This window comes from Myxine glutinosa, chromosome 5 (assembly GCF_964187855.1).
Source record: "Myxine glutinosa chromosome 5, kmMyxGlut1.1, whole genome shotgun sequence".
In the NCBI taxonomy this organism is placed as follows: domain Eukaryota; kingdom Metazoa; phylum Chordata; class Myxini; order Myxiniformes; family Myxinidae; genus Myxine; species Myxine glutinosa.
The window spans coordinates 205,275,168-205,289,072 of NC_136265.1; the positions used below are offsets into that span (position 1 = coordinate 205,275,168).

General features: G+C 42.2%; 2 protein-coding genes across 4 annotated transcripts in view; one reads left to right on the forward strand and one right to left on the reverse strand.

Moving 5' to 3' along the window:
- The window catches only part of LOC137426470 (solute carrier family 22 member 6), a 102,473-nt gene extending 99,534 nt beyond the window's left edge, over positions 1–2,939 (forward strand). For all 3 annotated transcript variants that reach the window (XM_068115030.2, XM_068115028.2, XM_068115029.2), the window contains one exon: positions 1,367–2,939. In XM_068115030.2, the coding sequence (XP_067971131.2) occupies positions 1,367–1,439 (73 nt within the window). In that variant the 3' untranslated portion in view covers positions 1,440–2,939. The remainder of the gene's footprint in view (positions 1–1,366) is intronic.
- LOC137426467 (solute carrier family 22 member 6-B-like) overlaps positions 2,578–13,905 on the reverse strand; it is a 58,408-nt gene continuing 47,080 nt past the window's right edge. Inside the window, exons 5-10 of the mRNA XM_068115020.2 lie at positions 12,325–12,448; positions 11,114–11,235; positions 9,425–9,639; positions 9,178–9,286; positions 7,012–7,221; positions 2,578–3,073 (exon numbers count right to left, since the gene is read on the reverse strand). Of these exons, the coding sequence (XP_067971121.1) occupies positions 2,926–3,073; positions 7,012–7,221; positions 9,178–9,286; positions 9,425–9,639; positions 11,114–11,235; positions 12,325–12,448 (928 nt within the window). The 3' untranslated portion in view covers positions 2,578–2,925. The remainder of the gene's footprint in view (positions 3,074–7,011; positions 7,222–9,177; positions 9,287–9,424; positions 9,640–11,113; positions 11,236–12,324; positions 12,449–13,905) is intronic.

Below are 13,905 nucleotides of genomic sequence, written 5' to 3' on the forward strand. Positions count from 1 at the left end.
TTAGTAAAATGCATCAGGACAGTAAGGTATCATGGGGTTATGTCCACCATCTATATCTGCTTATTTAAACAGTTGAAAGGGGGGGGGGGGGGGTTGCCCCAAATATTGGTATTTCATTCAAAAATCTTCTCAGAAACTGACAATCACATCAAGATCAATCAGGCCATGTGGCATCGTGACCATGCCCTAACTTTAAGTTAAGTTGTGTTTGCCATGGCCGTTTCTCCCCAGGAAAGGAGGCCACGGGCTCCCTCTCCTAATCCCTCATATTCACGAAAACATATTTGCCTCACAAACTACATGACTGATATGGACCAAATTTGGTATAATACATCAGAACATTAAGGTATCATGGGGTTGCGTTCACCATATGGATGATGCTGAAAAGGAGGGTTTCACCTCAAATTCAGGTCGTTTATTTAAAGGTATTTTCAGAATCAGCGGGAAAATAACTGTCAGTTCCCCACAGGGATATTTTTAGGTTATTTTTCCAAAATATCCTCAGAGTGGATCCCGGTGTCCAGCCGTACGTCCTTTAACATTGTAATAAAACATCTTCTCCTCACAAACTACCTGACCAATATGGACCAAATTTGGTAAGATGCATCAGGACAGCAAGGTCCCATGGGGTTGTGCTCCCCATCTGGATGTGCCCCTTATAAAAGGAGTAAAAGGGGGTTATGCACCAAATATTGGTATTTCATTCAAAAAAATTCTTCTCAGAAACCGCCAGACAGATCCAGACCAAACTTGCCACGAGGCATCAGGACCATGTACTAACCTTCCTTAAGTTGTGCTCCTCATGGTCGCATCTCCCCAGGAAAGGAGACCACGAGTCTGCTGCCCGAATCCCTCATTTTCACTAAAACATCTTCGCCACAACTCCCTGAGTGATACAGACTAAATTTGGTACAATGCATCAGGACAGTAAGGTCTCATGGGGTTGTGCTACCCATCCAGATCCACCCCCTACAGGAAACTGAAAAGTGGGGGGGGGAGGGGGGGGTCCGCCTCATATTCAAGGTCATTTAATTTAAAGTCCTTTCAGAATCAGTGGGGAACCAGCCGTCCCCAAGGGGCTTTTTATTATTAGGGAAGCAGTTTATGAGCAAAAATACATGTGTTGTGTTTTGTTTTTAATGAAAATATAGGAAATCTTTTCAAACTATTGTGCACAATTGACAATAATCATTACAAAGAAAGTTCCGATTATTTTTTTTATTAAGAGTCCATCTCCAACTAAACATGCTATACACACATAATCCACATTAAAGTGCACAACCTTTTGTATCCCTGTGTTATTTTGTTAAATAAATCCGTTTTATTGATATTGATAAATTTTGTCTCTCTCCGATTTCCTCCATAGACAAAAGTCAATGCACACAATGAAGTCATTCTCAGAAGAGAAGGAAGTCACCAATAATAGCACACGAGTTTAAGGAACATCAAGTATCGCTGTTTACCTGCAGTGTAACAGGTTCCACTATTACACCATATAAATGTTACAAAGAAAGAAAAGGTGAAGATTAGTCGAGTTATTTAATCGGATATGTTCACATTATGACCCCACGTCCCTGATATAAAACATTGCGTATTATTAATCAATCCTTATTAACTCTTAGATGCAGGTGTCAAAAATCCTACATAAATGCAGCTATTGGGCCTCGGAGGCCCAACGGATGTATTCGTGTAATGTTTTTAAAAAAATTTTTAATAGATTTTTTTTTCTTTCATATCCTTTTTCAATCCAAGTCGATGTTCATGGATGTGTATTTACTCAGAAAATGTGAATCATTGATCCTATTAGTTGGAAGAATCCCATACAAGTAATGAATTTTTTTTTTGGGGGGGGAAATTATTTTTATATATATATTGGTTTTTCAACTTTTTTTCTCTAAAAGGTTGAGGCTCATGGAGGAGTATTTGCTCAAAAAATATGATTCACTAATCCTTTTATTTAGAATGTATGTCCACAACTGTCAAAAAACCTACACCCATGCAGCCATTGGGCCTCGGAGGCCCCACGAATGTATTCGTGTAAAGGTTTTTTAATTTTCATATTTTTGTCACTGAATTATTTGTAACCAAGTTATAGGAGCATATAATGAGGCTCATATCAAGAAAATAATGATGTAGCATAGTAGTACAACAACATATATGCGGGGCCTCAAAGGCCTGCATTCGTGTCGGATTTTCGGGTTATAAGTGAAGAATAAAGATTTCCCCACGAGCCTGACTGAATTGTTTTTTTATGTCACCGAATTTTGTGTAACATGAAAGTCGGTGAAAATGAGGCTCATTCCAAAAAAAATTGTACAGCATACTTTTTGCAACAAAAAAAAACCTTGTGGGCCTCCGAGGCCCAATCACTGCATCCAAGGGGTAAGAGGAATCCAAAAAGCACATCTTGCTGTCAGTAAACACATCTTGAGGCTGAGGTTGCAGCTAAAAAATGTTTACAATTGTTGGACATCCCATTCTCTAAATCCAGAACATTGTTGCCCTTGTTGCCAATAAACGTGTAGACCGATTTTCGCCATTGCTCAGCATTAAAATGTGTAAAAAAAAAATCTGCTCTTCGTTTAATACTGTTTTTTATTTTCCATTCAGTTATTAATTGTTTTTCACTTTCTTCATTGATACTCGGTGGCACATCCTTCAGGTGGCGTAGCACCACAGCCAGTATGACATCCCTAAAATCTTACATTCATTCAACACATCACTCACTTTTCATGTTGTCGAATGAACTAAGAATTATTATCATCGCTAATAATTATGCAAAGTGATTTTTTCCCCCTTTAAAAAAAGAATCTTCTAATGAACACAAAGTTTTATTTTAAAACTTTTTTTTTGAATCACAATTTGCAACCTCAAACGCATTGCTGTTACCGGTTCCTTTGTCGTGCTGTTCCAGAAATTAAATGATCATTCTTCCACGATTTTGACTGCATTTGTTGATGTTTCAAATGAGCATTTCACATCTTTGTTGTGTGTAATTTTCTGCAACAGTGGACTTTCTTTCGCATCTTCTTGTTTCTCTCCAGAAGACCGATCGCCCTGCCGCTTCGCGTGGCTGTAATAAGGGAGTGAAGTTTCAGTCATTAAACAAGACTACCAAGAAAAGGTTTAACAGTTAAAGGGAATAGATGCCTAAAGCGGAACACTGAACTATCTTTTGCAATGAATATTATCATCGAATGAAAATATTTAAAAACAAAAAAGAATGAGGATTCAATTAGCTTCAGATATTTAAACAATTCAAAACAAAAAATTTATACCTCCGCCGCCAAAGCCGCAGTAGGCATTATGTTTTCACGTTGTCCGTCCGTCCGTCCGTCCGTCCGTCCGTCCGTCCATCCGTGATAGGTTTTCGTTCCCGCGATAACTTGAGAACAGCTGAAGGTATCTTAGTCAAACCTGGTGCAGGTATGTATAATGAGGTAAAGATGAACTGATTAGATTTTGGGGTCACGAGGTCAAAGGCCAAATGTCACAGGTCATGTTAGGTAAAACCAGTGATGGGATTCTGACCAAATTTGGTACAATTATGTAGAATTATGTAAATATGAACTGAGGAAACCATCCGGATATAGATTTTGGGGTCAATAGGTCAAAGGTAAAGGCTGTAATAGGTATATAACTTGAGAATGGCTGAAGTTATCTAATTCAAACTGGGTACAGGTATGTATAATAATGTAAGGATTAACTGATTATATTTTGGGGTCACGAAGTGAAAGGCCAAAGGTCAGAGGTCATGTTAGGAAAAATCCAGAGACCATAACTTGTGAACCAGTGATGGGATTCTGACCAATATTAGTACAAGTATGTATTATGATGCAAAGATGAACATATTTGATTTTGGGGTCAAGAGGTCAAAGGTCAAATCTGTAATAGGTCTATAACTTGAGAACAGCTAAAGGGATATAATTCAAACTTGGTACAGATATGTATAATGATGCAAAGATTAACTGATTAGATTGTGGGGTCACAAAGTAAAAGGCCAAAGGTCAGAGGTCATGTTAGGAAAAATCCAGAGACCATAACTTGTGAACCAGTGATGGGATTCTGACCAATATTGGTACAAATATGTATTATGATGCAAAGATGAATATATTTGATTTTGGGGACAAGAGGTCAAATGTCAAAGTCAGTAATAGGTCTATAACTCGAGAACGGCTGAAGTGGTCTTATTCAAACTAGGTACAAGTATTTATAATTATGTAAACATGGACTGATTAAATTTTGAGGTCAATAAGTCAAAAGTCAGAGGTCATGTCAGGTATAAATGTGATAACTTGAGAACAGCTGAATGGATTTAAATCAAACTTGGTACAAGTATTATAATGATGTAGTAATGTGGGCGGAGACATATCGGTCGGTGTCATGACGTCGAAGAGTGTTGTTCTACCTCGTAGTTATCAATCTTTCTTGATCTCACACTCTTCTCTCCAAATAAAATGCAAAAACACCTGTTTTGGAAATAAAAGAAATACCTCTACCACCAAAGGAGGTTATGTTTTCACCCCTGTCTCTTCTTTTGTCTGTCTGTCTGTCTGTCTGTCTGTGAGCAGGATATCTCAAAACGTTATGGACGGATTTGGACGAAACTTGGTGGATGGGTTGGGTGTTTGATAAGGAATATTTGATTCATTTTTAATGAGGATCCGGATGCGAGCGTTTTTAAAATTTCCAAGTTATTCTTCACCATTGAGAGATAGGACCAGCAACGATACATAGCACGATATTGCTAAAAGTTATGGACGGATTCCGTCGAATCTTGGTGGACAGATTTGGTGTGTGACAAGGATGAACTGATTAGATTTGATTTTGCTGAATATCCAGATGCTAGAATTTTAAAGTGATTCCTCACAATTGTGAGATAGCACCAAAAACGATATACAGCATATCTCAAAAAGTTATAGACGGATTATGACAAAATTTGGGGGATGAGTTGGGAATGTGACAAAAACAAGCTGAATAGATTTTGGTTCGGGTCCGGATGAGGATCCGGGCTAACTGTGGGATACAAAATGTAGACGGTTCAGCCTGGCGGAGGTGGGGGAGATAAGGGTGCGCTGTGTCGCTGAAGCCGTGGAAGGCAAGTTCTTCATCCGGTGGAAACTGCAGTCCAATTTGTTGTCTTTCTCCCCCACATCTATCATTGGCTCTATGTTGTCTTTCTCCCCCACATCTGTCATTGTCTGTATGTTGTCTTTCTCCCCCACATCTACCATTGTCTGCATGTTGTCTTTCTCCCCCACATCTATCATTGTCTGTAAGTTGTCTTTCTCCCCCACATCTATCATTGTCTGTAAGTTGTCTTTCTCCCCCACATCTACCATTGTCTGCATGTTGTCTTTCTCCCCCACATCTATCATTGTCTGTAAGTTGTCTTTCTCCCCCACATCTATCATTGTCTGTAAGTTGTCTTTCTCCCCCACATCTATCATTGTCTGTAAGTTGTCTTTCTCCCCCACATCTATCATTGTCTGTAAGTTGTCTTTCTCCCCAACATCTATCATTGTCTGTAAGTTGTCTTTCTCCCCCACATCTATCATTGTCTGTATGTTGTCTTTCTCCCCCACATCTATCATTGTCTGCATGTTGTCTTTCTCCCCCACATCTATCATTGTCTGTAAGTTGTCTTTCTCCCCCACATCTATCATTGTCTGCATGTTGTCTTTCTCCCCCACATCTATCATTGTCTGTAAGTTGTCTTTCTCCCCCACATCTATCATTGTCTGCATGTTGTCTTTCTCCCCCACATCTATCATTGTCTGCATGTTGTCTTTCTCCCCCACATCTATCATTGTCTGTAAGTTGTCTTTCTCCCCCACATCTATCATTGTCTGTGAGTTGTCTTTCTCCCCCACATCTATCATTGTCTGTAAGTTGTCTTTCTCCCCCACATCTATCATTGTCTGCATGTTGTCTTTCTCCCCCACATCTACCATTGTCTGTCAGTTGTCTTTCTCCCCCACATCTATCATTGTCTGTATGTTGTCTTTCTCCCCCACATCTATCATTGTCTGCATGTTGTCTTTCTCCCCCACATCTATCATTGTCTGTATGTTGTCTTTCTCCCCCACATCTATCATTGTCTGCATGTTGTCTTTCTCCCCCACATCTATCATTGTCTGTGAGTTGTCTTTCTCCCCCACATCTACCATTGTCTGCATGTTGTCTTTCTCCCCCACATCTATCATTGTCTGTAAGTTGTCTTTCTCCCCCACATCTATCATTGTCTGTGAGTTGTCTTTCTCCCCCACATCTATCATTGTCTGTAAGTTGTCTTTCTCCCCCACATCTATCATTGTCTGTGAGTTGTCTTTCTCCCCCACATCTACCATTGTCTGCATGTTGTCTTTCTCCCCCACATCTACCATTGTCTGTATGTTGCCTTTCTCCCCCACATCTATCATTGTCTGTAAGTTGTCTTTCTCCCCCACATCTATCATTGTCTGTAAGTTGTCTTTCTCCCCCACATCTATCATTGTCTGCATGTTGTCTTTCTCCCCCACATCTATCATTGTCTGTAAGTTGTCTTTCTCCCCCACATCTATCATTGTCTGCATGTTGCACACATCACATTACATGCCTGCCACCTCCATGAGCCAGCACTTTGTAAACAAACAAATTATTAAACTAGAACGGGCACTCGGTAGAGCGCATACATACCTTCGCCGCAGCTACTTTTGTTGCCAAAATAAAAGACTACAAGATCTGTGTAGCAAAGCCACACCTACGTTGTCATGCGGGAAGATTTGTTTCAAATTAAAGACGATTTTGACCTTTTCATGACCTTGACCTTGACCTTTGACCCGATCGATTCCAAAATCTAATCAAATGGTTCCCGGATAATAACCTATCATCCCACCAAATTTCATGCGAATCGGTTGAATACTTTTTGAGTTATGCGAATAACATACACACACACACACAGACATACAAATAAATACACAGCGATCAAAACATAACCTTCCGCTTTTGCGAAGGTAAAGAATTACTCACCATGATTGTAACTTTATATCGTCCATAGTGTCTGGCAACGGAGCGTTAAGTGTCTCGGGCAGGTAGAAAGTGCAAAACCCTGCTATTATAGATGTGGCACCATAGGTGATCTGCGGGAGCAATGGGTAAAGGTCACCCATGATGGTCGCCAACGGTGCAATCATGGCACCTACTCTCGCCATTGTGGATCCACCGCCGATTGCATTCTGCCTGGATAATGACATAAGGTTTAACTTAACAAGACAAATTACATTTAAGGAAGAAAAATCCAATTAATGGCTTGAAGACTCATTTATGAAAGATGCTCACAGACACCAATTTTTCCAAATGAACTTGTTTATTCATAACTGAAGAGATCGAACGAAACACTATTTTAGTTGAAGGAGGTTACATGTCAGGAATAGCTACAAAAACATGTACAAATCAAAATTCATTGGTTGCAAAAGTATTCAGCCCCTTTGGTCAGTACTTAGTGGAAGCACTTTGTGCAGCAATGACTGCTTTGAGTCTTTTTGGGCACTATGTCTCTACTTGCTTTGAACAGTGAGATGGTGAAATCTTTGCCCATTCTTCACGTGGAAATTGCTATAGTTCTGCCAAGTTTGATGGGGATCGTTGATGAAATGCAATCGTCAAGTATCGCCATAAATGTTCAATTGGGTTCAAGTCAGGACTTTGACTGGGCAACTGAATGAATGAATGATCGTTTTAAGCCCATTTTCCCCGCTAGAGCGGGGGTTAGCCTTGCGGGCCCCATGACAATCATGGTTCCCTGTTTGAGGCAATGTTTTTATGGCCGGATGCCCTTCCTGGCGCCAACCCTTAGTCGCCTCTTACGATGCGCAGGGATACGGTGTACCTATTCTAAACCGGGGTACACACCAGGATCATTCATCCCAGGAAGCTGGTACTCAATTTGCCGACCTCGGAAGGATGACAGGCTGAGTCAACCCTCCTGGTGTTAATTCAGCAATCGACCGGGATTCGAACTTCAGGATCCTCGGATCCCAACCTGGCACCCTAACCGCTAAGCCAATGCCAGACTTTGACTGGGCAACTCAAGAACATTTATTTCTTTGTCCCTTCTATCCTGACAAGTTTGCCAGTCCTTGCTGATGAAAAGCAGCCCCATAACATGATGCTGCCACCAGCATGCTTGACAGTAGAGATAGTGTTGACTGGATGATGTGCAGCATTAGGCTTGCACCAAATAAAACGCTTTGAATTTAGACCAAGAAGTTAAATGTTTGTCTCATTTGACAACAAAACATTTCTCCACATGCCTGCAGTATCATGAAGATGCTTTTTCGCAAACTTCATATCAACTTCTAGATGTGCCTTTTTCAGTAATGGCTTCTTCCTTCCCACCTGTCCATCGAGGCCAGCTTTGTGAAGGGAATGGGATATTGTTGATTGATGAACACTGACCCCCCCCCACCCCCATCTCAGTCATTGAGCCTTGTAGATCTTTCAAAGTCATTGTTTGATTTACAGTGACATCCCAAACCAGTTTCCTGCTTGCCCGGCGCTGAGTTTGGATGGGACACCTGATCTGGGTTGAGTCTGGGTGGTATGATACGTCTTCCTCTTCTTAATGATGGATTTCTCCATACTCAAAGGGATAACGAGTGACTTTGTCATATTCTTATAACCCTCTCCTGAACGGTGCTTCTCCACCACTTTATGTCTGACCTCTTTGGAAAGTTCCTTGGTCTTAATGTTTTCTTTGTAGGTTGACCAAGTGAGTTGCACCTTAAAACTCTTTATTTAAGTGGGGGAGATTAATTTTTAAGTTAAAGAACTGAATATACCTGTATACAGGTGAAAACTACAAATAATTTTCTCCTGAAGTGATTTAGGGTTAATTAGGCAAAGGGTTTGAATATTTATGCAACTGAGAATCACCTGATTTTCTCTGTTAATAAAACTTATTCACATTTTATCTGCAGTTTTTAGCTTTATTACATTTGAGTAGTTTGCGAAGACTCTTTATATTAAGTTTGATTTGAAAACATCACGAGTGAAAAGTTAGGAAGGGGTGAATACTTTTGCAAGTCACTGTATCTGTCATTTCATACTCTTTCTCCTTACTCCTAAACCACCCTCTTCCCTTCCCCTCCTCCCCCCATTCCTACATTTCCCCCAGACTCCTTCCCTAATATGTACCTGATAAGTGTTGGATACATCTCTCCAGTGAGTAGCAGTACAACATTGAAAGAGCCCCCCAAACATCCTTTTCCAATCACTGCCATGATGGTTCTTAATATTGTCAAATCTGGGTAAGTAACATACATAGAATGTTTCATTAGTGTAAGCACGATGCAATTAAGTTGTCAAAAAGAGAATCGCAAGCCATGATATGATTGCAACATCCATAGCAATTGCTGCAAAGATCCAAATTTTTCAGACAGACCTTGAGGAATGAAGACCAATGCCAGGCACGAACAACCGGCAAGAAACAGCAATGTCGCCAGGGCGACACGGCGACCAATATAGCAAGCGATAAGAAAAGCTCCCAGTTTTGCTGGGAAATCTGCTACAGCAAACATGAGCATAACAATATAAATCTCAAAGCCAAATCCATGCAGATTCATGGCAAGTCCATAGTAGGAGAAACTCGTGGCAAACCTGCAACGACAAAGAAACCAAACTTTTCAAACATGACCAATGAAACTATTGGGATAACTCAGAGGTTTTAACTGTTTATATGGTGCTGGTGCTGGTGCTGATGCTCCACAGGGCAGAAGGAGAAGCATCATCGAGCAGAAGACCATCTCTTGGAGTGGTGCAGAGGATGGAATGGGCCCGCTAAGTCAGCTACCCTGTCTGCTAGCATTCCCTCACGGACATCAAAGCTGTCAGGGTACCTCTTAAAAAGAGTTGGCCATTGTGTGCTGGTGTCCTGGCCAAATTGCAAATTCCTACCCTGATCTACATGAGAGTTAGCAGCATAGAAATGAACCACATTTCTCCCACCTCTGTCGAGAAAACCTGTGTCCCATCTCTCATCGTGTTCACGTAGCGCTGTCCGTCTTTGGGCCCTAAATCATCCTTTCCACCACCCCAATCGTGAAATTTGTCTTGCTGGTTCTGGGCATGCTGCTTTGGCTGCCCTCCTAACAAGGCATGGAGGTCCTCAATCTTACCCATCTTGGCCTGTGGCATCCAAGGTCACTTCCTGTTATTGCTTACCGACGCCCTCCACGATAATAGCTGATAAGCGGGTCTCAACATGATCCTCTCAACTCCTCTTCTTGCCAAGGCCTTTGTGCCGCAAAGCAGTGGCAGGCTGAGTTCTGTTTGTAATCTTCATCAACGATCTTTCTGACTCTCTGGAAAAATCCTCTTTATCTCTTTGATGATGACAAATTCTGCCATTGCATCGCTCATCCTTCACATAGGCAAGGAGCAGCATCTTTGCTCGATGCAGACCTTCAATAAATCAGAAGCTGGTCCAATACTTGGAATATGTCTTTCAACGCTGACAAATCTCACACTCTTTCCCGTGGCGAAGAGAAGTCTCTAGACCCGCTAGACTCACATTGCAGACAGGCCAGTGAACACTCTGTCTTCTACTAGTCCTCCGCTCTGGTCTTGCACCACCTGCCGTTTCCACGATATGTCCCCCATATGTCTCTGCAGCGTGCACGTGGTCTGCCAGTCACCCACTTCTGGGGCAAAATCCCAGTATCCAGGCTCGCAGCTCACCTCCTATCCACTCATTCGTTCATAGTTTCTCCCACCCGTGGAACAAACTCCCTCAGTCTATTTTAATATCATATTGCGAGATGTTCACCACCTTCGTAAGTCTTCACCCATCTATACCCATATTTTCTACCCTCATTAACTCTGCATTAACTCTGTTTTTCCTCTACTCTTCTGTTGTTGTGTCCCCACTCCCCACCTCCCTTATTTCAACTGTTCTTTCATGTCCTGGTCCGTTCTGTGTTCTTGCTCCTCTACAATCCCCGACTCTGCGCACAAAAGAACAACAGCTGCGCACTGAGAAGTAATTCAAGCAACAGTCAGGTACTTCACATATGTGAACGAACACGTTATTTAAATACCATCAAACGATCAAAAACAGAGTGTTTCCACTTACCAGATAAAACTAACAATGAGAGTTCGTCTTCGAAGTTCACCTGTCCGAAACAAGTCCACAAATGTGTACGTTTTCTGCAAAGGCTTTTCGCTGTGATGGCTTTGCATCTGATTTTTTAAAATCTGCACATGGGGTAAATGTAATAAAGGAAATGATGTCATAGAAAGGGCATGTAATGCATTTGACATGTTTTGCAAATATTGCTCTGGGCATATTGAAAACTCATGCCTCGTCTCCACAAGCAAGCTTGCACAATGCTACGCTTGGTTCCTATCAAAGTCTCCACTCTCCGAGCTGTGATGGTAACCTTGTCAGAACCTACAGGTAGTGGACAAAAAAGTGGAAGGAAACGCAAAAAAGGGAAGGAAACACCTGGGTAAATGAGCAGCTCCAAGCAATGGCTTCCATACTGGTGTGGCCCATGCATGTGCTAATTAAGCAAACATCATCCCAGCATGCTTAGGGTCATTTATAAAAATGCTGCACTGGCCTGGTTGCTTATAATTATGGCTAGCATGGCTGAAATAGGACAAACCCCCCAATACCCCCATCCACAGACCACATGGGGTCGCCCAATTGTTTGATGAGCATGACACTGATGTTATCTATACCTCATGGCCTTATCAGTCACCAGATCTGAACCCAATCGAGCATTTATGGGATATTCTGGAATGTCGCCTGAGACGGGCATTTCTCCACCTCCATCAAACAGGTGTGGGTTGATCGAGTTTATCTTACAAGTATGGTGCCGCATCCCTTCTGCAGAATTCCAGACGCTGGCGGACTCTATGTCATGGCGCATACAGGCCCTACTGCCCGCACATGGTAGCCCAATGCCCTATTAAGTGACTTTACATTGGTGTTTCCATATATTTTTGTCCACTACCTGAAAATGAGCCTGCAATGCCGACTGGTTGAACACAGTGGGAAATTGTCAGGATGTCAGGATAACACATCGATTATCATGCTTTCCACATCGGTCTGTGTAAAAACAAGCAAACAAAGAAAAAACACACAACGACAGCAACAGCAACAATCACCACCATCAACACATAATCCGCTAAATTTTGACGTTCCAAATATAGATAGCATAATGGAGAAGTTCAGCTTAATTTGACCTCAAATAAATTACAGGCCTTTAGTGCAGACGAGGCATGAAAAAAACATTGCTAGCATGTAGGTGTCTGGGATGTCTGCCTTCACCACATTACTTCAATGGTCAGTGCGTCCCCTGCCTCCTTTTTTCCATTAATCCTTGCGACTTTCTTGAAGCCTTTCAACGCTTCATTGTAGTTTCCGTGAAGCATCAACCACCTGGAGGATTCTGGATGAAACCTGGGAGTTAAAGAAAAACACTTGTGGCTCATATCATGCTCATGCAATACATTCACCGATTAATACATCATTATATATATATAAGTTCAAAACACACCTGGTCACAAGTGTGCCACACTGACCGGGTCCTCAGTCGAGGTCCTCAGCATCATCCCGTTTCGGCCCTTCAACATCGATACGGTCAGCTAAGGTGGGCCAGCAGGGGCACATACACATCCACATGCAGCAACTACACCTGGATGTGTACATACCCCCACCCCAGCCAGTGCGAACGCAGACGCCTACAACAACAACACCTCCGCATCCAGAATCCACAGCACCAAACAAACACGGTGGAACACTCAAACACCCCACCTTTATACCCTTCACCACTCACCAACAAAACACACCAGATCATTCATACACACACACACACACACACACCCATACACACATACACACACACAACACCAACCAACCAACCACCTACCCTTACAACATACACCACTCAACATACAAAAACACACACTCATGCAAAAAGACACACACCCTCACCCACTCACTCATATACACAAAATAAGAAATAATAATAGTAACAAAAAAAAAAAAAAAAACACAACCAACCTACACCGTTCGACGTGCCTCCATAAACTTCCTCCATATCAAAATGAGCCTTTCATGGCAACCTGGGCCACCTTGTCACACATCCTCCTTCTTTCTGTCCCACACACTCCTAGCCGAGCAAGAAATGCAGAAAAGGAATTGCCAATATACCCTCTACACCCCACCTCAAATGGCTGACACGAAACTCGCCAACCCTTCTCCCGGCACTCTGCCTCCAGCTCACTGTACTTTCCTCTCTTCCTCTCGTGCACCTCCTCCATGCTCTCTTCCCAAGGTACCGACAATTCCCCTAAGATGACCTGTCTTGTTGCACCTGACCAAATGACAATGTCAGGCCGCAACCTTGTCACACAGATCTCCTCTGGGAATACCAATTGTGGCTTTAGGTCTGCCACCACCTGCCAATCACAAGCATCTGACAGCCCTCTTGCCTTCCACCTCCTCCTCTTTCCACCTCTTACCACTTGGCCCACTTTGACAAACCACACCTCTCCCCCATCAGTCTCCTTCTCCACTCTTCTTTCTCTCGACCTCAGCACCTCTTGTTGCACCATCTGCACCACCACCGCCAGCACCTGATCATGTCGCCACCTGTATTGTCCTGCTGCCAATGCGACTGAACATGCACTCAGTGCATGCTGCACCGTTTCCACACCTCCACACAAATAAATAATAATAATAAATAATAATATATATATATATATACCCTGCCTCATCTCCATTGAAAAACACAGAGGTATCTTGACCTGGCCTGCCTTATTTGTATACAAGGTCAAAACTCGTAAAAGAGCTAGACACACTTACATACACATACATACACTCACATCCGGGGTCGGCCTAGCAGGCACATAAGA